Raw genomic sequence first — 23,147 nt, forward strand, 5'->3', positions numbered from 1 at the left:
TATATGTTTTTTTTAACAATTTAATAACGTTGCATCAGACCAAACTGTACGTTTGTTTGACCGTTGGCTCTAAACTTAGCGGACACACTGGCTTCTGCCCGTGACCAGGAAGTGATGTGTCCCCTGCGCTGCCGCTGCTGGGGCGGGAATTTTCTGCGTGGTCTGCGTATGCGTGCGTGGGTGCGTGTAACCGTTAACGCACGTAATGATGCCAAAGCAAAAGTTGTCAGGAGCTCACCCAGCAACGTTGCGCCTCAGTGAACATCTGCACTCAAATGTGTGACCGCTCCGTGTCTAACAATCTGCACAGCCATCAAAGGTCAGTGGATAGACTGAGAATGGACTTGTGTAAATCAAAACCACAACTAGTTTGGCAATGTTGTGTTGCAATGTTGTGTTGCTAAAGTCGCTGTTGCTACTCTAGCTAATGTAATATAGGGATTTATTCTCTAAGTTAAGTGCTAGGTAGTTAAACTGCCATTTAATGTCAGTAGTTTGATATTAGTGCTTTGCATGTTTAATGTGGACCAATAATTAACATGTTTTCTCTTGTCAACATCCTGCACTTGCAGGATCTCGTCTTATCTCCATTAAATGAAAGCTGCGCTCCCATCCACTGTGAAGCACAATGACTCTGGCTCTTCATGATCTCCTGCTCTGCTGCAAGGGTCTGGATAGTGACAAGGCCACAGAGAGAAAGGTAATCTCACCTGACCATGAACTACATTTAAAGGAGATATATTGTTCCAAGCTATTGTCAGCCTCACTTTAATCAGGTTTAACCAGTAAGTGCAGTATAACTCCTACACTTTGACAGTCGCATCCTCTCCTCCTGCCTACAGAAAGAAGCTGAACGCTTCAGAAGACTCATTCGAAGTCCAGAGGTTGTACAGGAGTTGGATTGTACCTCCGGAGCTCAAGCTAGAGGCTCCAAGCAACTCACATGGGATACTGTTTTCAGGTAATCTGATGGGGTTGTTGTACACTTGCACATGTTACCTCAGCTTTGTTTCCACCTATCTGTTTAGTTTCACTTTTGTTTCATTGCATCACTCACAAATTAATACCAGCTGACTTCTGGGAACCTCACTGTATCCATTAGACATTTGCACACTGCACTTAATAACATATTTAATATGATGTTTGTATAATTACAATGACAGATTTTTCCCCAAGTTGTTCCCACGTAATCTGTTCTCATTCCATATTGTGCAAGTTTGGGTTTTATCAGGTTCAGTTATCCGTCAGGTGCGATGGTCTTGCTGAGTAAGCACTTTCTATTCAGTTTCTTTTTTCTTCCCCATGTCAGATTTTTGCAGCGTTATGTCCAGAAGGAGACAGAAAGCATGCAATCAAGTAAATCCAACGTCACTGCGACTACTCTGGCCACACGGCAGAAGAAGATGGCTGAAATGTGCAGCTTGATCAAATACTTCATTCGTTACGCAAACAAACGTAAGTACGTACGTTTTCAGAGTCAGCCATTTTGGTGAAGTGGATGTTTGGTTCTACATGATCATAAAATCTTTCGTTCCTTCAGAAAACAGCAGAAATTCCGAGCGTATTGTTGTATTGTTGGTACTGCGGGTAAAGTCTCTCTCTCTCTCTCTCTCTCGCTCTCTTTCTCTCTCTCTCTCTGCAGGCGGGCCTCGTCTTAAGTGCACTGAGATGCTGAAACATGTGATGGACGTCCTGCAGAATTCATTCAGCTGTTCAGCCTATGGAGAAGATTATAGCAGCCTCTTAGTGAAGGACATCCTTTCTGTCCGCAAGTACTGGTGTGACATCCCTCCGCAGCAGTGGCACAGTCAGTGGGATATCCATTTAAACTACATCTATTTGATATAAATGATCAGAGAATTTGTAACTATAACACAATTTTTTTATTATTGCTTTACATTATACAGTTGTGTTAATGATGTCCAATATTGTAACACAAACGTGGCCAGTCAGTTCACTGAATCCCCTTTGTTTATCTTTGTGATCCTTAGATCTTTTTAACTTATACTGCGACTTGTTTAATGCTTTGTCAAAGTCCATCAACCGCGTGTTGGTGAGCAGAGTGATCCACACGCTGGTGCAGGGCTGCTGCATGCAGACCGACGGATTCAACAACGCTCTGTTCAGCTTCTTCTCCAAAGCCCTTCTAAACGCCAGGTGAAGACTTATTTTTTATCGACATTTTAAATGGACTTGGCTTCTGTTTTGAAAATCCATATTTAGGACATAATGTACACCGACTAGACAAATAGATCAAAACCCTGTGATCCTGTTAGGCAGGAGAAACACTTGACTGTTGTGGAGCACCTCGTCTCGGCGCTCAACATCTTCTTGAGAAACGCGGCCATGAACTGTCGCATGAGGGTGTGTCGCCTGGGAGAGGAGCTTTTGCCGTCTGTCCTGTATGTCTGGGCGGAGATGAGGCCCAGTGTGGCTCTCAAAGAGGAGATTGTGGAGTTCTTTAACCTGCAGATGTGTGTCCACCACCCCAAAGGAGCCAAGACACAAGACGCAGGTAGAGTAGTCGTTCCTTTTTCTTTCTCACTATTTTAGTTTTTCGCGGTGGTGACACCGTAGGTTGTCCTTGTGTGGCAGACAGGCTTTATAGTGGGTTGTGTATGGTTCCATATAAGGCCACCACTATAACACTATTATGATTGTTCCAAGCCATGGAAGAAGACATTTGATGAAGTAAATCTTGAAAGTTTAAACTGTGCCACCGAGGAAAGATTTTAAATTGAAAAAATTGCATCAACTAAAACACAATAAAATACAATTTTAAACTGTCAAATTATTGAAAACCAGTGGCTGAACAGGTGATTTGCTTTGGATCATTGTTGGGAATAAGTGATGTCAAGGTAATGAACTTAAATATTTTAAACCACAGGTATGACCTTGAACCTTGAACCATTAACTAGTTGTCCCCTCTCTCATATTGTAGGTGCTCATGCTGAGGACTGGACCAAGTGGCGGAGTCTGCTGTACAACCTGTATGAGGCCTTGATCAGAGAAATTAGCCATATAGGCAGCAGAGGGAAATACGTCACTGGGACACGACACATAGCTGTCAAAGACAATCTCACTGAGCTCACAGCTGACATCTGTCATCAGGTAACACAGATCAAGTCTCAAGTATGCAAACAGAAAATCACAATTTCTTTTGATGTTAGTTTATATCATTAATATACAGACAATTTAGCGAGTATAAAATGCTGTGTTGTCAAGACTATTTCTTTCATCTTGTGTTTCCTGCATGAAGCTGTTCCCTGATGACAATGACACCCATATCGTGGAGGTGACCCAGGCCTCCCACATGGGCAGTCCCAAAAGCAAGCGACGGCGCATTGACCTGGGCTGGGAGGTCCTCCGCGACCATCTGCAACCTCAGCATAATGACTTTGATGTCATACCATGGTATGAAAATATCATTTCGATTAATACAAGAATGTTTTAAAGATAAATATGTAAGTTCCAAGTATGTATTTTGTGGTAAAAAAAACTCAAAGTAGGCTGTTGTTTCTCTGATAGTAATTGTAGAGGCTCTAACCTTAACCAATTTAAGACTTAGAGCCACTAGGGGGGCGATAAATTTAATCCGTGATATCATAGCCTAAAGTCATCTTACATTGGTCACAGCACAAGGTACCACGAGACAGGATACAACACTTGATCTTAGCTGAAAAGTGGTCAAAAACTATTGTGCTTCCCATCCACACACACTGAACTAAATGTGCCACCTTGTGTTCAAATAAAGGAACTACATGTCCCCATTCACCCAGTGTTTCCCTCAAACAACAAACCCCATTTTGGCTCCAACAGTAATGATACTCAAACCCTCTGTTCCGCTCTCAGGCTGCAGATCACTGCAGTGCTCACCTCTAAGTACCCGTCCATGGTGCCCGGCCAGGAGCTGGTCCCGCTGCTGTCAGTGTTGTACCAGGTCCTAGCAGAGCAGCGGAGAGGAGAGCGGGGGCCGTACGTGCTGCGTTGTCTGAAGGACGTGGCCCGGTGCCAGGCCTGCTACCCGGAAAGGGCCCAAGTCCACGGGACGGAGCTGGCCCGGCTGTGGGGTCGGGTGTGGGCCCTGACAATGCGAGGGGTCAGCTCACCTCAGACAGAGACCTTCAGCCTGGACCTGCTGAGTGCCATTGTCCACGGTGGACTCATCAATATGGACAGAGAATTCTGGAAGCTCTTCTGTGGATCAGCATGTAAACCTTCTCAGTGAGTCTTCGACGTTTCTCGACCATATAACAATGATTTAGTTCATACTGAAAATGTGTCGTTATGATACATGGGTGTGGTTTTTTGTGTTTGCATTTAGTAGCCCCTTGTTCCTCTCTATTCACAGGGGGGCTGCTCTCTGCCTCGCCCAGGCCCTGCTGAACTGTCCGACCCCTAAGAGTATCATCTCAAGCTCAGGGAGGGACTACGTGGGGGTCACAGAGGGTTCTGCAACACCTAACCTGAAGGAGACCCTCATAGCCTGGCTGCTGATGACCGATCAGAGCGAGGAGATGGAGGATAGCTCCAGACCTCACCCCATCATCTGCAGGTCGGCTCTTTATCAGACTTTGACTTTAGATAAATTCCTCCTGGTTCAGTATTCGCTGATTTAAATAAGTAAACCTTGAGAATATCTGCTTTCATGTTTAAATAGTGGAAAGCTCCAGTTACAGATTGGTGTTCCCCAGAGGATGCACATAAAATATAAGATCCAAACACAAATTAGACCTTCCTTCTTCTCTTTATTTTCTTCCTTTTCTCTGTGTTAGATGAAGCTATCTTTCTCAGATTTTAAGATAAAGGTCTGTACATTTATGCTTCATAATGATCTTGTTTGCAGAGACTTTCCTTACAACCTAATTGCGAACATCTTGGTCTCCCTGACCTTGAAAGACACGAGAACTGGGCTGAAACGTCTGCTGGGTATTGAAGGAGTAGAAAGGTGAGGTGAAAGAATCCTGGTCTGACAGTCTGAGTGTTCAGATACCAAAGTCACAGACACGATGACAGACCCAACGCCTCCTTTTTGTACAATCCATGTGTTAGTTGCCGTTTTGGAATAGAAATAATTCAGCTTTCAATTACTGTTTTAAAGTGCCTTTTCTCAAGAACAAACAACATCCAACGCCAAAGACAACCTGGAAGAGATCGAGAGGCTTTACCTGCAGTTCAGCTTCAACACGCTGCCCTCACCAAGGCGAGACACTCGCGAGTCCGCAACAGCGGCTTCAACTGACGGACAATTCGCTGCCGTCCCGTGCCTCAGAAACAAGTTGGAGCAATCCCTGCTTTGTGTGGCTGACAACCTGCTCAACTGCTACTCTCCCGATGTGAGTGGAAGTTCATGCTTGCGTGTTTATGTGTCTGTAGAGTTGTCACAGTGACAACTGTTTTTTTAATTCTGACTTCCCCCCAAACGCAGTCTCCGGCCACGCCTCCAGAGTGTCTGGTGCGCTGCTTCAGTCTGCTGACGGGCGTTCTAGCAGGTTACGTGTCCACTGGGTTTCTGACTGAGGAGGAGGCCTGCCGCTCACAACTCTACACGAAAGCCAAGGTATCGTTCAGATTTGTCATTCCATCCCTCGGTGATTAATCGTCCCAGCCTCCTAAACATTAAAACATTGCGTCAAAACACAGAAGACTTTAAGGTTGTTAATGTGTTTGTGTTGCCAGGCCCTGGCCCAGGACTTCAGCGGTTTTGTTTCCAGTGTGAGAGTAAAGATGACTGAGGAAGGAACCATGAGCACTCTGAGATCTGTCATGAAGCTCTGCACACGGTCAGCCAGCAGAAAAAACAAGGTGACAAAAGTCTGCGTTAGGGCTGGGCAATAAATCAATATTGACATCGTCACATGAGACCAGATATCGTCTTAGATTTTGGATATTGTAATGCATCATGTGGCAAGTGTTGTCTTTTCCTGGTTTTAAAGGCTGCATTGAAGTGATGTATTTTTCTGAAGTTTTCTTACTAGACTGTCCAAGCTTTTTCTATTATTTGCCTTCACCTACTTAGTCATTATATCCACATCACTGATGATTATTTATAAAAAATCTTATTAGCTAAATATTTTCTGAAAGCACCAATAGTCAACCCTGCAATATTGAAATTGAGGTATTTGGTCCAAAATATGGTATATTTGACTTTCTCCGTATTGCCCAGCCTCCATCACGACGGGATGCACAATGCTGAAAATAATACAGATAAATCTAAATCACCAGTCCTTCACACACTCACACATTCAAAATGAAGGATGCTGTCCAAGAGCTCTTTGTTTGGAGTAAATCTTTGTCCTTTCTTCTGCAGGATAAAGTTTGTCCTATCTCCTCCAGCCTGTTCATGATGATTCTGCCGGCCGGTCTGCTCAGTGAACTGGCTGAGATCTGCAAACTGTTGGTAAGTGACATTTTTCAAGTACGTAGCATATTCAAGAGAATAAAAAAGATCTTCATTTCAGGAACAACTGACATGCTGAAATTTTTTTCACTTCCTCGTCTCCTCAGTTAAGCAGCGTTTCTAAGAAAGCCAGTGTTGTGGATGAAGATGATCATATGGATGATGACTTGGACATGACCAGATTTCAACAAGGAGACGACATTGACCTGTTTGATGAGGGCGTAGAGTCCCACAGCAGCACCGATGGGAATCACAGACCGAAGGGGGACAACAGTGAGGCTTCCTGTGGGCCAGGTAAGAAGGGATCCATTGCTCTCCCTATCAGTGTGGGATTAGAAAGAGTTTTAATTTAAACGTGTGCAAAAAATTACCACACAAATCTGACTATTTCCTAAAAGAGTGCTTTATGCCCATTCAATTACACTAGCATTGAGCACCTGTTATTGATATTATCATTGTAGTAACAAGAGGTGGAATTTCACTTGTATGGGGGATCCAGTGTGTTTGATGGATGGATGCTACTACATGTAAAGCCAAGTCTGCAAACGTAGAGCAGAGGCAGTTAAACAACAATAAAAAAGTGTTTGGTGTGTTGTTTGAACCAGACGCCAGCAAAGCCAAGTAAGTGGACGACTGTTAAAAGAATCTTGGTTTTGTCCTCCGTCAGGTGCAAAAAGTCTGTTAGCAGACGATCATCTGGACCAACAGGACGTGGCTCTCCTTGCAGTGTTGGAGCTCCTGTGTGAGTGCGGCTCCATCCAGCAGGTCCACGGTCTGCTTTTCAAACCACAGGAGGTGCGGCACAGACTGCTGCTGCTGGTGGAGCAGATGGACTTCAGCAAAGCTCTGCACCTCAACCTGGTGGGTAGCAGGTGCTGTGGAGAGTCGTGGTTGCAGTGGCAATGATGGATCAGCTGATGGTACATTTAATATCTGGTTCTCTTCCAGTATCTCGTCCTGTTGAAGAAGCTTCCAGCTGAGGACTCGCTCTCTCCGGAGGAATTTGATTCGCTGCTCCGTCCTCTAGCGTAGGGAAATCTTTCTGCCACACAAATGAATGCCTCCATTTCTGTCTTTATAAAATGAAATGAAATAATGAAGTTTAGTTAATGTATTTTGTTTGTGCGTCTGTGTTTACAGGGACCTGTGTTCGTTGTACCGTCAGGACCAAGAGATCTGTGCTGCTGTACTGCTGGGTTTGTTACCCTCCATCACGAGCCTCAGGAAAACCCACCACATGCCGGAGGAGATGAGACATGTTCAGGGATCTCTGCTTCAAGTGGTGTCTGGATTCTGGTTAGCAGCCTATTTTTACAGCATGAACAGATGCAGGGTTGGTTTTGCAAGAGATTATATCTTAAAGGGAAGCCTCTGTCTGTGGAAAGGAGCCAGCATTCTTTGAAGGAGGAGGATTTTTGTATTACATTGTGAAGGGAAGGCTACAGTATTAGACTTGGAAACTTGAATCTCAGTTTTCTGTGAATGTCGATCCACTCAGTCATAATCTGTCGGCAATCAGAGCTGCGTTCCAAATCGCATATTTTTTCATTTTTAATTTTAGTACGTACTGCAGCTGCCCTTACAAAGTGCGTACTGTCACATGCAGTGTGCATTCAATCGGGACATACCACTTCATCATAACATTGGACCTTGAACTTTGACCTTCTTGCTCAGATATCCGTCGCAGTCCAATATGTGAAATTTGAAGCTGTCATTGAGCATGTATACTGCATTTGACAGACCATGTATTAAGAAATACTAAATCATTTTCTAACATAATAAATAGTATGGTAGTATGGGTACTGGAATGCAACCCTTCTGATACTAACTTAATCGCTTTAATGTGTTTCAGTTTCCTGAGCCAAACGGGGAAATGCATGGCAGCTGTACGCGCTGCGTTAGTGAGATGTCTGGTTGCCATGCTGGAGGTGAGCTCCCAGAGGTTTAGGGAATACCATTGCTTTTAGAGACCATGTTTGTACGTTTGACTGGTTTCATTATTGGCTAGTGTTTTTTGTTTTCATTGAGTCAAAATATGAAAGTTGCTTTCTATATTTTATGTGCCAATTTTCTTATTTTTGATGTTGCCTTCTCTCCCCTCTGACAGGCTGACCCTTGTTGTAATTGGGCAGTCTTAAGTATCAGAGAGCCTGAAAGAGAGGAAGATCGCCCAGTGTCTGTCATCCTTCCTTCTCACCTCGCAGACGCCCACCACCAGGTCCGCATGCTGGTAGCCATGTCAGTGGAGAGGTACGCTTTAGCCGGGAGCTGACAATGTTTCAGGATGCATTTTAGTAATAGATGTCTCTTCTAAACATGGTAAATCATAGATCTGATTGTCAACATTATTCTCCTGCGTCTCCAGGTTGTTTCTGGAGATGAGACCAGAGCATCCGGATAAGAGGAACATGCTGCCGCTTAAACACCAGCAGGCGGCTTTTGAGAACGTTTACCTGAAGGCTCAGGAAGGAATGAAGCTCCCGGTAAATTCATTCGGAAAAGTGTATTATGCGTGGTGTTTTTCCACCTCTGTTTTACTTTCCTAATGCTTCTTGTGTCTTGTGTGTTCATACACAGAGAAGCAGCTCTGCCGAAGACCAGACGGACGAGTTGTTTAACCGCAAGGCCACCCTGCTGAAGACTTTGTCTGTTGTGCTGTGTTGTAGCCCAGTCTGTGAGAAACAGTCTCTGTTTGCCCTCTTCCAGTCCTACAAGGAGAACAATATAGAGGAACAGCTCATCAAAAAGGTAATGATGTCAGGGCCCTGTGCATTGTGAAAGGATCAAAATGCCGAATGCAGTTTTTATAATAGAAGTTTGAAACTGATTCAATGAAAATAGTGTCTGTGCAAGAAGTTTGTAACTTCATCCAGCATCGTCCAAATTTCTCAACAAGTGAATGTCACAGAGTGAGAGGAACCGTTTCTGTCCTTCTTTTCTGTCACAGATGCTGTCCAGTGTATCCAGAGCGCTGGGCTACAGGAGTGTGAAAACATTTGTCAGTTCCCACCTGTACTACCTGGTAGCTGAGTGGCTGGCGCAGAGACAGTCTGACGATCGCTACACTCTTGGATCTTTCCCCTACACCCTCCTAGACCACGACACAATCAAAGATTTCTATACGTGAGGAACTTAACTTCTGTTATTTTAAGTCACAACTCCCATTTGATGTTGTTTTCCCCAGTATGCGATGATTTCGTTAAGGAAAGCACTATAATAGATGATCATAAAATCCAACATACCTGTTGTCTTGTGTCCCCTTGAAGCTCTTCCTACCAGGTGTTAATCCCCCACCTGGTCTTCCTGGATGACTTTGAGCAGGTGAAGTCTATCGGCAGGTATCTTGAGAAGGACTGGAAAGAGTTATTAGCCGACTGTTTCCCCAAGATCATGGTCAACATCCTGCCATACTTTGCCTTGCCTGGCCAGGATTCACAGGTCGCACAGCAGAGGGAGAAGGCCCACAAAGTGTACGATCTGCTCAAAGATGCCAACTGTCTGGGCAAACAGGTAAACGCAGCTGTTTAACATATGCAAGGGAAAGCAAATACTTCTTTTTAGGACCAGGTGTGGAAGTTGTCAGTATAAAGGTTGTCAGTATAAGGGACATCTGAAGTGCAAAAGGACAGAGACTGTTGTCCATAATGTGTCAACATGATAATTGTTGGGGGACTTTTGCACATTTGTCTGAATAAGTTGCTAACTTGGGAAGACTTACAGGATCCAGGGCTCAACTGAGTGTACTGTAAAGATCCAGTAATTAAATGGCAAATGTTTGTGCATGTGTCCGCAGCAAATTGACAACCTGATCCACAGTAACCTGGCGGACATAGTGGTTGAACTGCTGATGACTCTGTACGAAGGAAGTGGAGCTGAAGGGGACAGAGGAGACCTGACACGCTTTATAGGGTAATGGTTGTTAAAATGTACCATGCTTTCCTCATATTAGTCTATTTTATTTCTTCGTTCATTTGTTTTCTTCGTTTTTCCATTCACCTCAGTTTAATCCTGGACGTTAATAAAAGTTGTTGTCTCAATCAAAAGAAAATGTGACAAAATAACTGTTTAACTTCCCTCAGGGAACTGGACCCAGTACCAAACCCGCCATACTTCAGCTCTTATGTCATTAAAGCTACACTGGACTACCTCAGCAAATGCCACAGTGCAAACCACAAGACTGTAGTAGCCATTCTTTCAAAAACTCCGGTAAGACATTCATTCATTCCCTTATGTGGTTTCATTGACCGACATTGTTTTGCTCTGAAGTAGTTTTTAGTAGCTGGTAACCTGTTGGTCGTTCCTTCTTTGTGCTGTAGATTTCTATCCAGAGGATCCTACTGGCGGTGTGTGAAAGAGCAGCAGAGACGACCAACAGCTACGAACGTCATCGCATCCTCCTCATGTATCACCTGTTTGTCAACCTGCTGCTCAGAGAGGTGAAGGACGGCCTCGGAGGAGCCTGGGCCTTCGTCCTCAGGGACATCATCTACACACTCATTCACCATCTCAACAGCAGGTTGGTGCACACAAAAACATTCGCAGGTATCATAGACCCAGCATCAGTCATGCTCTGCAGACACATTCCACTCCCTATATTGTCTTCCCTCACAAAGTCAAACCAGTTTGTGTTTCTCTCATCCTCAGACCAGTTCAATGTGATGAGGTTTCTAACCGGAGCCTCTCTCTGTGCTGCGACCTGTTGGCCTCTGTGTGTCGAGCAGCTCTGGAGTTCTGTGATGATGCTCTGGACGACCACCTACAGGTCATCGTTGGGACTCTCACAACTCAGATGAAAAGCCGGCCCGCCATCTCACAGCAGGTAAGCAACCGGGAGTCAATGCACAAGAGTTTTCTGTTTTGCATGTTAGCAGAGAAAATTATATGTAAATAAAGGCAAATGCAGTAGACGTATGCACTGAAGAAGGCATGCAGCAAGCAAAACTGACACATGCAGGTATGTTACACAGTGGAAAAAGGGCTTACTTTCTTGGCATCTGAACATATGGGTTCTTTTTCTAAATATGTTCCCCTTTTAGAGAGTTTTTGCATCCACATAGAAGTGCAGTTTAACACAACAAACTGTAAAATGTGGGACTTTTGTATCCAGACAAAAGTGTGGACTGGTTGATGTTTGTGGACTGATTTATAGACTTAAGGGCAGTTTGTTTCACTTCCCAAGCTCCCCTTAAGACATGTATTACTGTTCTGCACTTTGCACTGTTTGAGAGAAATATCTGCCTCCTTTCAGCATTTGCGAGCCACATTGTAACTTTCCCGTTACTCCTCTCTGGCCCTCTAGGTGAACAGTCTGTTGCAGTTTCTCGTGATAGAAAATCAACAGAAGTTAAAAGGAGCCATCAGTAGGTTGGAGCCTTTTCCTGACCTGCCTGAATTCAGAGAGCTGCGTTCTGTACAGCACAAGCTCAAATATAACACTGGGAGCTTTACACTGAGACGGGTAATGGCCTAACTAATATCCATGTATCATGTACACAAGTCATTCTTTTATGCATATGTAGCTCTGATTTCTCAGTGATTATCAATGAAAATGTACAATTATAAATGTCATTGCTGACCTGCATCCTCCATGTTTCGCTTTCACAGGAGATAGCCCACTTCCTGTCAGTGACGTCCTGTGACTCCTTACCTCTGACCAGACTGGAGGGGCTGAAGGAGCTGACCAGACAGATGCATGACAACAAGGAACAGATCAGAGAGCTGCTCAAAGAGTGCCGTGGTACGATGCCAGATGAGGCAAAATGGTCTGCGTAAAAACGTTTTGCCATGTGAACTGTCTAATGAGCTTGTCCTCTCCTTCTCTTTGTCCTTCCGGTAGCTGAACCCACTGACAGTGTGCTGGTGAAGCTGGTTCTCAGCCTGCTGCAGCTCTGTAAGCTTGCAGCCAACCACCCGGGAGGAGCCGACATTCTTGGTATGAAATCAAATAACTCCTACAGCGACAGTATGCTCAGCCTTGTCGGGACACATTAATCATTTTTTCATAAGTACTAACACAAATGTGTTCCTGCAGAGGCAGCAGGCAGCTGTCTGGGAGAACTGGGTCCTGTGGATTTCTCCACCATCGCCCTGCTTCATGGCAGAGACCCCCTGTATGAAAAGGCTGTGTCTCTCTTCACGTCCACCGAGTCGCAGTGTCTTTACATCGTCCTCAACTGCATGAACGACGCACTCACTCAACAGCGGTACACTGAAGCCGAAATCTCAGCGATCAAACGTTTGTTGTACACGACTATGGAGTAGGGAGCGGCTTGTGTTTTATATTTACTGTGTTTTTTGTGCTGCGATTGTCTGACAGTATCGAGGTGAGGCAGGCAGCCGCTCAGTGTGTGAAGAGCATCCTCGCCACTCAGTCGGGAGTCGATTTCTGGGAGCAGCACAAAGACAACAGAGACCCCATGCTGGCCTACCTCAACCCCTTTAGAAAGGCCAAGGAGAAGGTGGGTTAAGGATGTTTAACAGTGTGTATGTATACCAATTAACAGAAAAGCACATGTATCTCCTTCATGTATGAATGTGTTTTCGGGTATGCACGTGTAATTTCTGTGTCTGCCCTCAATCAGGTGGCAGTTGTGAGTGATGAGGAGAGTTTGGAGGCCAGGGAGAAGCTGGTGAGTCAGGAGATTTGGATTCCCCAGGCGGGCAGCCACAAGGCCTGGCTGAATGCTCTGTGCACCGCCCTGCTCGACAGCGGAGGAATCCGGAGAGAAGCTCTGCTGCTGTCACGACCGCTGTGTCTGGTGAGCACACGGAAGTTAGCTGAAGACCTCTTACCCTGCCTACACATACACCGTTTGAATGTGTTTCCATGTGCTGAAAGTAGCCACATCTTGGATTCAGTTTTTCGTGCTTGAGAGCATTTTGCATCATTTGTGGTCCACATTTTGTGTCGTACTGTCCATCAACCAGTTCTAGTTTGAATCCAGAGCTGCAGCTCTAACCGCGCCTTATGTCCTCGGCCACCAGGTGAGGGTGGACTGCTGTCAGAGGCTGCTGCCGCTCATCATCCACTCCATCCTCCTGGAAGACACTAATGGTGTGTGGAGGGAGTTGCTCTCCTCCCATATTCGGGACTTCTTCAGCTTTTGTTCCAGAAGCGCTCAGGCTGCCAGTCGCTCTGCCACACCTCTCAACTCTGACTTCGGTAAGCTTGAGAGTATGAAATATAATATATAACTATCTCTTCATCCGCTCGCATTCAGGAGTTTGTATGTTTTTGTATTTGTTTGTGATAAAAATGTATTATTCTTTACAGAGTCGGATGCTGGCGGTCAGGGCTTGTACGACAAGACCTCTCTGCGTACAATGCTTGCCGTTGTTGACTATCTGAGACACCAACAGAGACCCCTGGAAGCTGATAGGTCTGCACTGTTATTGTAATCGAATATGTCTCGGATGTTGAGGGACTCTGCATTTTCTATTTGGACCTGCTCTTACTCTGATTTGTGTCTTTTTGTTAATGTAGGAAACGGTTTCTTTGAAATAAACACTACTGTATATTCTTCTTCCAGCAACTCCTGTGGCACGGTGTGTGACTCAAACTTCTGGCTGGAGCTGAACTACCTGGAGGTGGCCAAAGCGGCTCAGTCCTGCTCGGCACATTTCACCGCTCTGCTGTACACTGAGATCTATGTGGATAAGATCAAAGCTAACATGGAGGAAAGTCGACGGTATGCAGCTTTTAAACATGTGATTAAGACATTTACAAATTATTTCAGTTTAACATTTATTTGTCATTCACATAACATTTTAAATTGTTTCTCTACTTATAAGCAATATGTACTATAGTTTTTTTTAAGCATCTGAAATACTAAATCTAAAGATCAGGTCAAATTTAATTAGCATTTCGAGAGTTTTACCTGATTATCCTTCTATTTTATCCATGCATTTACCAAATCTGCAGAACCAACTCCAGAGCAACACGTAAGCTCAATTTTGAAGAGAACAGCCAGAACGTCACCATCTCCAGCCTCACTGAGAAGAGTATGGAAGACACCAATATCAGCCTGCAGGTCAGTTTTTCCTTTTAATACGTTTCTATCTAAATCAAACAACACAGAGCAATTGCTCATTCAGATTTCTCCCTGATGTGTTTCTGAAAAATGCCCCCTGAAGCAGTTAAAGGTAGATTGTTTATTCCCCAATGTGAGTCCAGTTTAATGACCAACGACTTTAAAACTTGGGACAAATGCATGAAACTTGCATTGTAATGTTACAGGGGTTGGGCACAACAATATAAATGGCTTTAAAATAGTATGCAATCCAATATAAATGAATTCTGTCATGAGCGATGGAGGATTTATTTCCACTCTCTCATGTTTTTTTGTAGGAGCTGCTGATTGAGGTTTATCGCAGCATCGGAGAGCCCGATAGTCTGTATGGCTGCGGCGGGGAGACGATGACCAGTCCTCTGACGAGGTAATCAATAAGTAGATTAATGAGACCTGCATCCTTTTCGCATTATCACTTGTTCTCTGCAGTGTTCAATCATGATCAGAACTACAAAGGTCGTATGTCACACTAATTTATAGGATTCGAACCTATGAGCATGAGGCTATGTGGGGGAAGGCCCTGACTGCATACGACCTTCACACTACTCTGCCTGAGGTCACTCGTCAAGTGGGAATCGTGGAGGTAAAATAACAAAGGGAAATTTTAGATTGTTATTTCAGATAGTAATGCATGTAAGGCAGCCTCTTGAGTTGTATATTTGCACCAACAGGGCCTGCAGAACTTTGGTCTGAGCAGCATCCTCGCCACCTACATGAGGGGTCTGGAGAGTGAAGGGGTGGAGTGGGGAGCTGAGTTGAGAGAGCTCCGCTTCCAGGCCGCTTGGAGGAACACTCAGTGGGACTGTGAGCTGTCGGAGAGGTGATGCGAAGCACACACACACACACACATGCACACACACAGCAGAGAGCGTGGTGCCTGCTACACCAAATAACCCATCAGGGAAGCAGAGGCAATCTCTCACTTAATACCTTTTTATCCCCTCCGAATCTAATTTGTTGTATCAGGAGTGAAAATTCCAAACCCAGCTTCCACGAATCACTGTTTTGTTCCCTGCAAGCGCTGAGGGACAAAGAGTTCTCCATATTTGATGAAACGATGAAACAGGCCAGGTATGATAGACATCTCATGAAATTTCCAGTTTGAACTCTAAATCAGCTTTCCCGCTTGTAAAATAATCCACTTATCTATGTGCTTGTGTGTTTCCACAGGGGTGCAGATGTGGGGGAGCTGTGCAGAGGCAGTCTGGAGGCCGTGTCTTCTCTGTACCCGTCTCTCAGGAACCTGCAGAGCATCAGCGAGCTGGAGAGTGTGAAACAGCTCTTTTCTAGGTGATATGAGCGGTCAAACATGATTAACTACGTAGTCATTAACACAGGAAGGAGTCTTGATGATTTATGTAATGTACTTTTAATTTACTTTTTTCAGGCCCTTCTCGGATGTGACTCTGAGGGAAGTTTGCAGCCAGTGGCGACAGCACTCCCAGCTGCTCGCTGACAGTGACTTTGCTTTGGTGGAGCCCATTCTGGCCGTCCGCACTGTGGCCCAGCACGCCCTGATATCCAGGGTGGGAGACCCCGACAGCACCCAGTACCTCAGCTCTGTGCTCACTGACCACCTCATGGAGCTCTGCCGGCTGGCTCGAAAGGCTGGGAATACGCAGGTAGTGTGCGTGCGTGCGTGCGTGCGTGCGTGCGTGCGTGCGTGCGTGCGTGCGTGCGTGCGTGCGTGCGTGCGTGCGTGCGTGCGTGCGTGCGTGCGTGCGTGCGTGCGTGCGTGCGTGCGTGCGTGCGTGCGTGCGTGCGTGCGTGCGTGCGTGCGTGCGTGCGTGCGTGCGTGCGTGCGTGCGTGCGTGCGTGCGTGCGTGCGTGCGTGCGTGCGTGCGTGCGTGCGTGCGTGCGTGCGTGCGTGCGTGCGTGCGTGCGTGCGTGCGTGCGTGCGTGCGTGCGTGCGTGCGTGCGTGCGTGCGTGCGTGCGTGCGTGCGTGCGTGCGTGCGTGCGTGCGTGTGTGTTCTTGACTAAACAACAAAATACTCACAGTGTTGTATTTCCTGTCCAGCTGGCAGAGCGGGCAGTCTTCCAGATGAAGCAGCATGGTGGTGGCGGAGGGTCCTGGGAGTCATCCCCTGTGTTGTCATGGCAACTGGAAGAGGCCCAGGTGTTTTGGGCAAAAGGAGAGCAGGGACTTGCCCTGGGCCTGCTGAGACAGATGATACACAACCTTGAGGACAAGGTCAGAGCTAAACACACAGACAGGATAATTAGCATCTATTAAAACAAACATTACTTTAATTATGGAACATACTTAAATGTTATTAAGCTGAGCCGTTTATAAATAGCACCATCATGCATCAGATTTGTTTACATAATTAAAATCCAAAATGTCAAGAGACATCATTGAACTATTCTGTGTGTTTTGTTTTTTTGTTGACCAGGTGGACATGAATCCTGCTCTGGCCCCGGTCTACACCGAGTCCCTCAGGCTGTGTGGTAACTGGCTGGCTGAGACTTGCCTGGAAAGCCCCGGAGTAATACTGGAGAACTACCTGGAGCGGGTATGAGGAAGCGAAGCGATAACAGGCCTTGTTGTTTGACTTACAGTATTTTAATGGATATATGCTCAGGGAAATCGTTTTATACAAACAGTGGTGTCTATAGTTCCTGGAAAAATCATAAAATGTGTTGAGTGGAAAAAGGCGGCAAACAGAAATCTAAACGTCTCAAAATATTTAATATGTGTAACCTGATGAATCTCTCTAACACCCTGAAGTACACATATACAGGAGGCCTCCCTCAGAGACATTACCCATCATTTATGTCCAGATTAAATTAAGAGTAGGCACACACCATTGACTTATATTATATATATATATATATATATATATATATATATATATATATATATATATATATTATTATTTTGACACTAACTTGCTTTTGACAGAGAAGCTGTAAAAGTGTCTCCTGTGCTGTTCCTTCAGGCGGTGGAGGTGATCGAGGGGGAATCAGGAGTGCAGGACTCGAGGCTGCAGAGCCAGCGGACTGAGGCCTTCCTGTCTCTGGCCCGCTTCTCTGACGCTCAGTACCAGAGCATCGACAAATACATGAGCTCCTCTGAGTTTGAGAACAAGCAGGCGCTGCTGGAAAAGGCCAAAGAAGAAGTGGACTTGATAAAGGAGCGTAAAGTGATTTCCAACAGGTGCGTGCTCTGTTAATTACTTATCACTTGTTTAAAATCCCATCATCTCTGTTTTTTGTGACACGGGAGCGAGGAAAAGTTGACTTAAGATGGCTGAATAGATCGACGGGCTCTTCCTCTGACTTCACAGGTACACAGTGAAGGTGGAGAAAGAGCTGGAGCTGGATGAGAAGGCCCTGTCCAACCTGCGGGTCGACAGACAGCGTTACCTGTGTAAAGCTGTGGAGAATTACATCCAGTGTCTGGAGGAAGGCGAGGAGCATGACACCTGGGTGTTCCGCCTGGCTTCACTGTGGCTGGAGAATGCCGGCGTTAAGGCCGTAAACGACATGATGAAGGTTGGTGAAAACACATCAGAATCGCTTCGTGTTTGATTTTGGGACTAAAGTGCCTCTGTAAAACGGATGCTCGGTGCTTTACATTTCACTTATTTTGTGTTCCAGAAAGGGGGGAAGCGGATCCCTTCCTATAAGTTTCTGCCTCTCATGTATCAGCTGGCTGCTCGCATGGGAACCAAGATGGCAACTGGCATTAGCGAGGATACGGGCTTCCATGATGTCCTCAGCGACGTAATGCGACACTTAAAAAAATTACAAATTAACAGCTGTATATCATTGGTCTCCTGCAAGACGCAGCTATCTGACTTTTCTCAATGATGACTTTTGTGTACGTGTCTAACCGGTATAAAAAAAATGAGCTGCTGCTTCAGTTGTTTTCTCTCCTCACAGCTGATCTGCAGAGCGTCTCTGGAGCATCCTCATCACACACTCTTCATCATCCTCGCCCTGGTGAACGGCAACAAAGATGATAACTTCTGCAAGTCCCGACTGTCTAAGAGCGCTCCGCGGCAGCCTTCACCGTTCGACCTGGTGAGACTTTCATTAGATCGTTCTCTGTTTCATGTGAAAATACACGAGTAGATTCAATAAAAGAACAATTTAAAGTGCTCTCTTGGATAAAATCAAGATATTCTTAATGTTTTTACATTTATTTTATCCCAGTTTTAGAAAAAAGTTTTGGAAAGTAGAAAACGCCCCTTCATCCTTCAGTCACCTCCTCAAATTAATTTTTCCAAACACCGCCAAGTTCTGTCTTCACAAGTGAGGTTTTTCTGGTGCAGGAGCGGTCAGATGTGGCCCAGAGGATCATCGGTGTGATCAGGAAAAAGAGAAGCAAGATGATACGAGGGCTCGAGCGTCTGTGTGACGCCTACATCACTCTGGCTTATATGGACGTCAGCAAGCACAAAGCGGAGAAGAGTGAGTGGTCCGAGCACAGTGACGTACATAAACACCCACACTGGATGGCCTCTCAAGGATTTATGGATAGCTGTCCTTGATATTTCAACATATATCCCATTTCTGGATACTTGGCAAGTGGCATTTAGTTTGCTATTTCTGTTTGATCAGAGTAAAATTAGGGAATGACACCGCTCCTTTTCTTACCCCTAAATGTGTGTATTAAATATCCAGATGTTTAGTCATCCTTCATCATGCTTTTTTCATTACAGAGGCTATTCCCATCCCTGCTGATCAGCCCATCATGCAAATCAAAAACCTGGATGAGGTTACCATCCCCACAATGGAGATCAAGGTAAAAAAAATAAAGTGATGTAATTCCTGAAGTAAATAAAATATGTATGGCTGCTCGGGGGTTCCAATTACAAGGGATGATGGGATTGATTTGATTAACCCAGTGGATTTTATTTGGCTAATATTCTGGTTGAATGTAACTTTATAAAATAGATTTCCTGTTAAAATGCACCTTTTTAAGTGGGTGCAAGTGTGTCGTGAAATAACAAGTGTTGTTTCATTGTGTAAATAGGTGGATCCATCGGGTTGCTATGACAACGTGGTGACCGTCAGATCCTTCATGCCCCAGTATCACCTGGCCGGAGGAGTCAACCTGCCCAAGATCATCGACTGTGTCGGCTCCGACGGCAAGAGCAGGAGACAACTGGTCAAGGTGTGTGTGTGTGTGTGTGTGTGTGTGTGTGTGTGTGTGTGTGTGTGTGTGTGTGTGTGTGTGTGTGTGTGTGTGTGTGTGTGTGTGTGTGTGTGTGTGTGTGTGTGTGTGTGTGTGTGTGTGTGTGTGTGTGTGTGTGGGTGGGTGGGTGTCCGTCTCTTTGAAGCTGAAGCTGCTGTCATGTGTGATTGAAGTCGGCCCTGACGGGGAACGTGCTCACTTTTAACTTGAGTTCTTTTCAATTTAGTAATGATTCATCTGGTTTTTGTACCAGGACAAATACAAAGTTTGTTATATTACTCCGACACCTTTTGTAATGAGGACATTCTTCAGGTCTGTGTGAACGCATGTTTGTGTTTGCGGTAACACTTGTCAGCCACTTGATGGCTAATAATTCACCACTTAGATACTTTGGGAGAGCCGTTTTTTTCCCCGATCTTTAACCTCAGTGAATTCTACTTTTCAATCAAAGTGACCTTGTTCGTCCTTGTTTATGTCACATGTAGAAAAATTTGTAATATTTCTGGATATCTTACACAATCATAAATCGGAATGAGTCTCACATTACTGAGTCCGTCTTGAGCATTTCTTGTATTTTGAAGACTTAATAAAAAAACGATTCCTTTTGTTATAATTGTAGAGCACAGAATCAAACGAAGGCTCTCGGTGCTGCGGTACACAGTATGTTCTCCAGTGACCTTTTGCCCCTCTCTGTTACCAGGGTCAGGACGACCTGCGGCAGGACGCGGTGATGCAGCAGGTGTTCAGCATGTGCTCCATGCTGCTGCAGCGCAACACGGACACCCGCAAGAGGAAGCTCAACATCAGGCGATACAAGGTTAGACACATTTAATCTTCTTTTTTTTAACCACTTGATCTTGTATTTAAACCTTTTGCTCTTTAATTCAAGGGGAACGTATTAAATCAGGAGGAGTCTTTTGGTTAGATGTTTGATCTTTTTCTCGTCGCCTTGTAACTCCCTTATCTTCTTAAAAGAACCCTTCAAAGCTACTCTCTTTCTCCTTCATTCCCAGGTGGTGCCATTCTCACAGCGTAGCGGCGTGTTGGAGTGGTGTTCAGGCACCGTGCCGATTGGGGAGTTTCTGGTGAATCCCATTAAAGGAGCCCACAAACGCTTCAGACCTCGGGACCCGACCAACCTGGCCTGCCGCAAGAAGATGATGGTACCGTTTGCTGATCGTGGTTTCAGTTTCCTGAGCTTGTCTTTTTCCTTCTTTGTATTTTAATTGACTTTTAATTTGGTACAACTGCAGGAGGCTCAGAGGCTGGCGTTCGATGGGAAGCTCCAGGCCTACAGTGAGGTGTGCAAGAACTTCAGGCCGGTCTTCAGGTATTTCTGCATGGAGCGATTCCTGGACCCCGCGGTGTGGATGGAGAAACGGCTGGCTTACACTCGCAGTGTGGCCACCTCTTCTATAGGTACACACAGTCCTGCATGTTCACCCCAGGGCTCGTATTTAGCTCAATACCAAGTTACCCCTCAGGGCATCTTATGCCGTGTTCACACCGGACGCGGCGCGATAATTTGCGCCGCGTCCACCGCGGCAGTTTACTCGCGTAAGTGAAACGAGGGTGTTCACACCAAACGCGAAAAATCGCGGCGCGAAGGGGGCGTGGCTTAGCTTCGTCGCTTGTCTCTGTGACAAGCTCTGTGAGAGACAAGCGACGAAGCTTTCATTTCCGCTATCGACCATGGAATAAATAACCACTAGTTTTGCTTTATACTTGTTGTGGAAGTCCCAAACATGTCGGAACATGAAACGCCCTCGTATTTGGGTTCATAACATCATCCGTAGCCGCACACAGCTCGGTGAATTTCACCGACTCCTCCAGGAACTGCGCCTCACGTATCTCTGTAAAACGATACCGATTATGCCATCCACCATGGAAATAACCACTAGTTCTGCACTTTTTTTTTACTGTTATTAATGAATTGCATTATAACCAATAATGGTGAAGAAAACACTACAAATTGCATGCAGAAGCTTTTGATTTCAACCAATGAACTGCCAACTTTTCTGTTTTGTGCCCACAGTTGGCTACATCGTCGGCCTGGGAGACAGACACATCCAGAATATTCTGGTTGACGAGCAGACTGCTGAACTGGTGCACATCGATTTAGGTAAAATCACTGTTATTAGTTGTATGTATGTAAACATAGAAAGTTATTTTTTCACTTCAGAAAAGGTGAGGCTGTGTAAACACCTGCTGACTGGACTGAGCTGGCTGTAATTCATACAAAGCGAAGCAGTCTTGTGTAATCCTGCAGGAGATCCATCCTGCATCTAGAGGAGTTTGATGATTTGGGATTTGGCAATACATGTAATTAGATATGGACTCTTGCACATAGCATTATAACTCTTTAAAGCTCGAAATTCAAAGATCCAGACATTGTGAATAAATGGTGTAGCATGCATCCCAACACCTCTCTCTCTCTCTGTGTTTCCTTTTCATTGCTGTTGGTGTTCAGGTGTGGCCTTTGAGCAGGGGAAGATCCTCCCCACCCCTGAGACTGTCCCCTTCAGGCTGTCCAGAGACATTGTGGACGGGATGGGCATCACTGGAGTGGAGGGGGTTTTCAGGAGGTGAGGGAGGATGTCAAACCTGAGAATACTACCATGGAGCGTTTCCTTTCATCATAGTTTCATTTTTGTGAAGTTCATTTGTCAAACTACAATTGTGATTTACAAATGAACTACAGTGTACACACTCTACATTGCTCTTGACTATTTTCGAAAACACAACATACATTTTAAGATTGGTTTCCACCATTTTAAATTTATGACAGTGTACATTTTTAAAACAGTTTGGTTTGTGCTGCCTTCAAAGACACCCTGATGAATCCAGAAATGTAACGATCTTCACCTGTTTTCTCTGGTCAGATGTTGTGAGAAGACGATGGGGGTGATGAGGAGCTCTCAGGAAGCTGTGCTGACTATTGTAGAGGTAAGATCACTGGACACACACAAACTGGGATTTCTAGTATTGCCTGTGTGTTAATGTTAATGTGCTGTGCAGGTGCTGCTGTATGACCCTTTGTTCGACTGGACCATGAACCCGCTGAAGGCCTTCTACCTGCAGCTCGACGAGCAGCAGGAGCTCAACGCAACGCTCAGCTCTACCATGGGTGGGGATGACCTAGAAAACCACCGTAAATCCAGGTACTACAGTACATGATGATAACTCTTTTTTAGCTCTTAAACAGCCCTTTTAAAAATGTTGGAAGTCCCGTTTCTGTCTCGTTTGAAGCTCCGTCTCATCATCTTGTACTCTTCCTCCTGCAGTGACAGTCAAAACTTCAACAAAGTGGCGGAGAGGGTGCTGCTGAGGCTGCAGGAGAAGCTGAAGGGGGTGGAGGAGGGCACGGTGCTCAGCGTGGGGGGGCAGGTGAACCTGCTCATCCAACAAGCCATGGACCCCAAAAACCTCAGCAGGCTCTTCCCCGGCTGGCAGGCCTGGGTGTAGGCTTGAGGAAGAAGGGACACTCACGCTGGTTAAGCTCCTGCTTCAGGCAACAAGTTGGATTTGGTCATT

At 45.4% G+C, this 23,147-nt stretch overlaps 1 protein-coding gene across 1 annotated transcript; it reads left to right on the forward strand.

The window, feature by feature from the left end:
* Nucleotides 1-628: 628 nt before the first annotated feature.
* atm (ATM serine/threonine kinase) lies at nucleotides 629-23,078 on the forward strand (the record flags this gene model as incomplete). The annotated part of the gene is made up of 62 exons (XM_079225196.1): nucleotides 629-700; nucleotides 843-961; nucleotides 1,310-1,455; nucleotides 1,643-1,807; nucleotides 1,992-2,157; nucleotides 2,277-2,515; nucleotides 2,942-3,111; nucleotides 3,260-3,414; nucleotides 3,853-4,224; nucleotides 4,352-4,555; nucleotides 4,847-4,948; nucleotides 5,102-5,336; nucleotides 5,429-5,560; nucleotides 5,680-5,805; nucleotides 6,311-6,400; nucleotides 6,508-6,694; nucleotides 7,068-7,261; nucleotides 7,349-7,428; nucleotides 7,541-7,696; nucleotides 8,253-8,328; nucleotides 8,508-8,650; nucleotides 8,766-8,883; nucleotides 8,978-9,148; nucleotides 9,348-9,523; nucleotides 9,667-9,910; nucleotides 10,194-10,309; nucleotides 10,480-10,606; nucleotides 10,717-10,916; nucleotides 11,045-11,219; nucleotides 11,700-11,858; nucleotides 12,005-12,137; nucleotides 12,237-12,332; nucleotides 12,432-12,603; nucleotides 12,717-12,858; nucleotides 12,982-13,158; nucleotides 13,385-13,562; nucleotides 13,674-13,779; nucleotides 13,930-14,088; nucleotides 14,322-14,430; nucleotides 14,748-14,836; nucleotides 14,950-15,052; nucleotides 15,141-15,289; nucleotides 15,436-15,540; nucleotides 15,640-15,759; nucleotides 15,857-16,091; nucleotides 16,488-16,661; nucleotides 16,864-16,983; nucleotides 17,410-17,627; nucleotides 17,758-17,965; nucleotides 18,071-18,196; nucleotides 18,356-18,496; nucleotides 18,748-18,886; nucleotides 19,138-19,220; nucleotides 19,452-19,592; nucleotides 20,314-20,430; nucleotides 20,627-20,776; nucleotides 20,867-21,032; nucleotides 21,649-21,735; nucleotides 22,084-22,198; nucleotides 22,496-22,559; nucleotides 22,632-22,774; nucleotides 22,898-23,078. The coding sequence occupies 62 exons, from the start codon at nucleotides 629-631 to the stop codon at nucleotides 23,076-23,078; spliced, it is 9,261 nt and encodes a 3,086-aa protein (XP_079081322.1).
* Between the last annotated feature and the right edge of the window lie 69 nt (nucleotides 23,079-23,147).

Source organism: Taurulus bubalis (assembly GCF_910589615.1).
Source record: "Taurulus bubalis genome assembly, chromosome: 10".
Lineage (NCBI taxonomy): Eukaryota > Metazoa > Chordata > Actinopteri > Perciformes > Cottidae > Taurulus > Taurulus bubalis.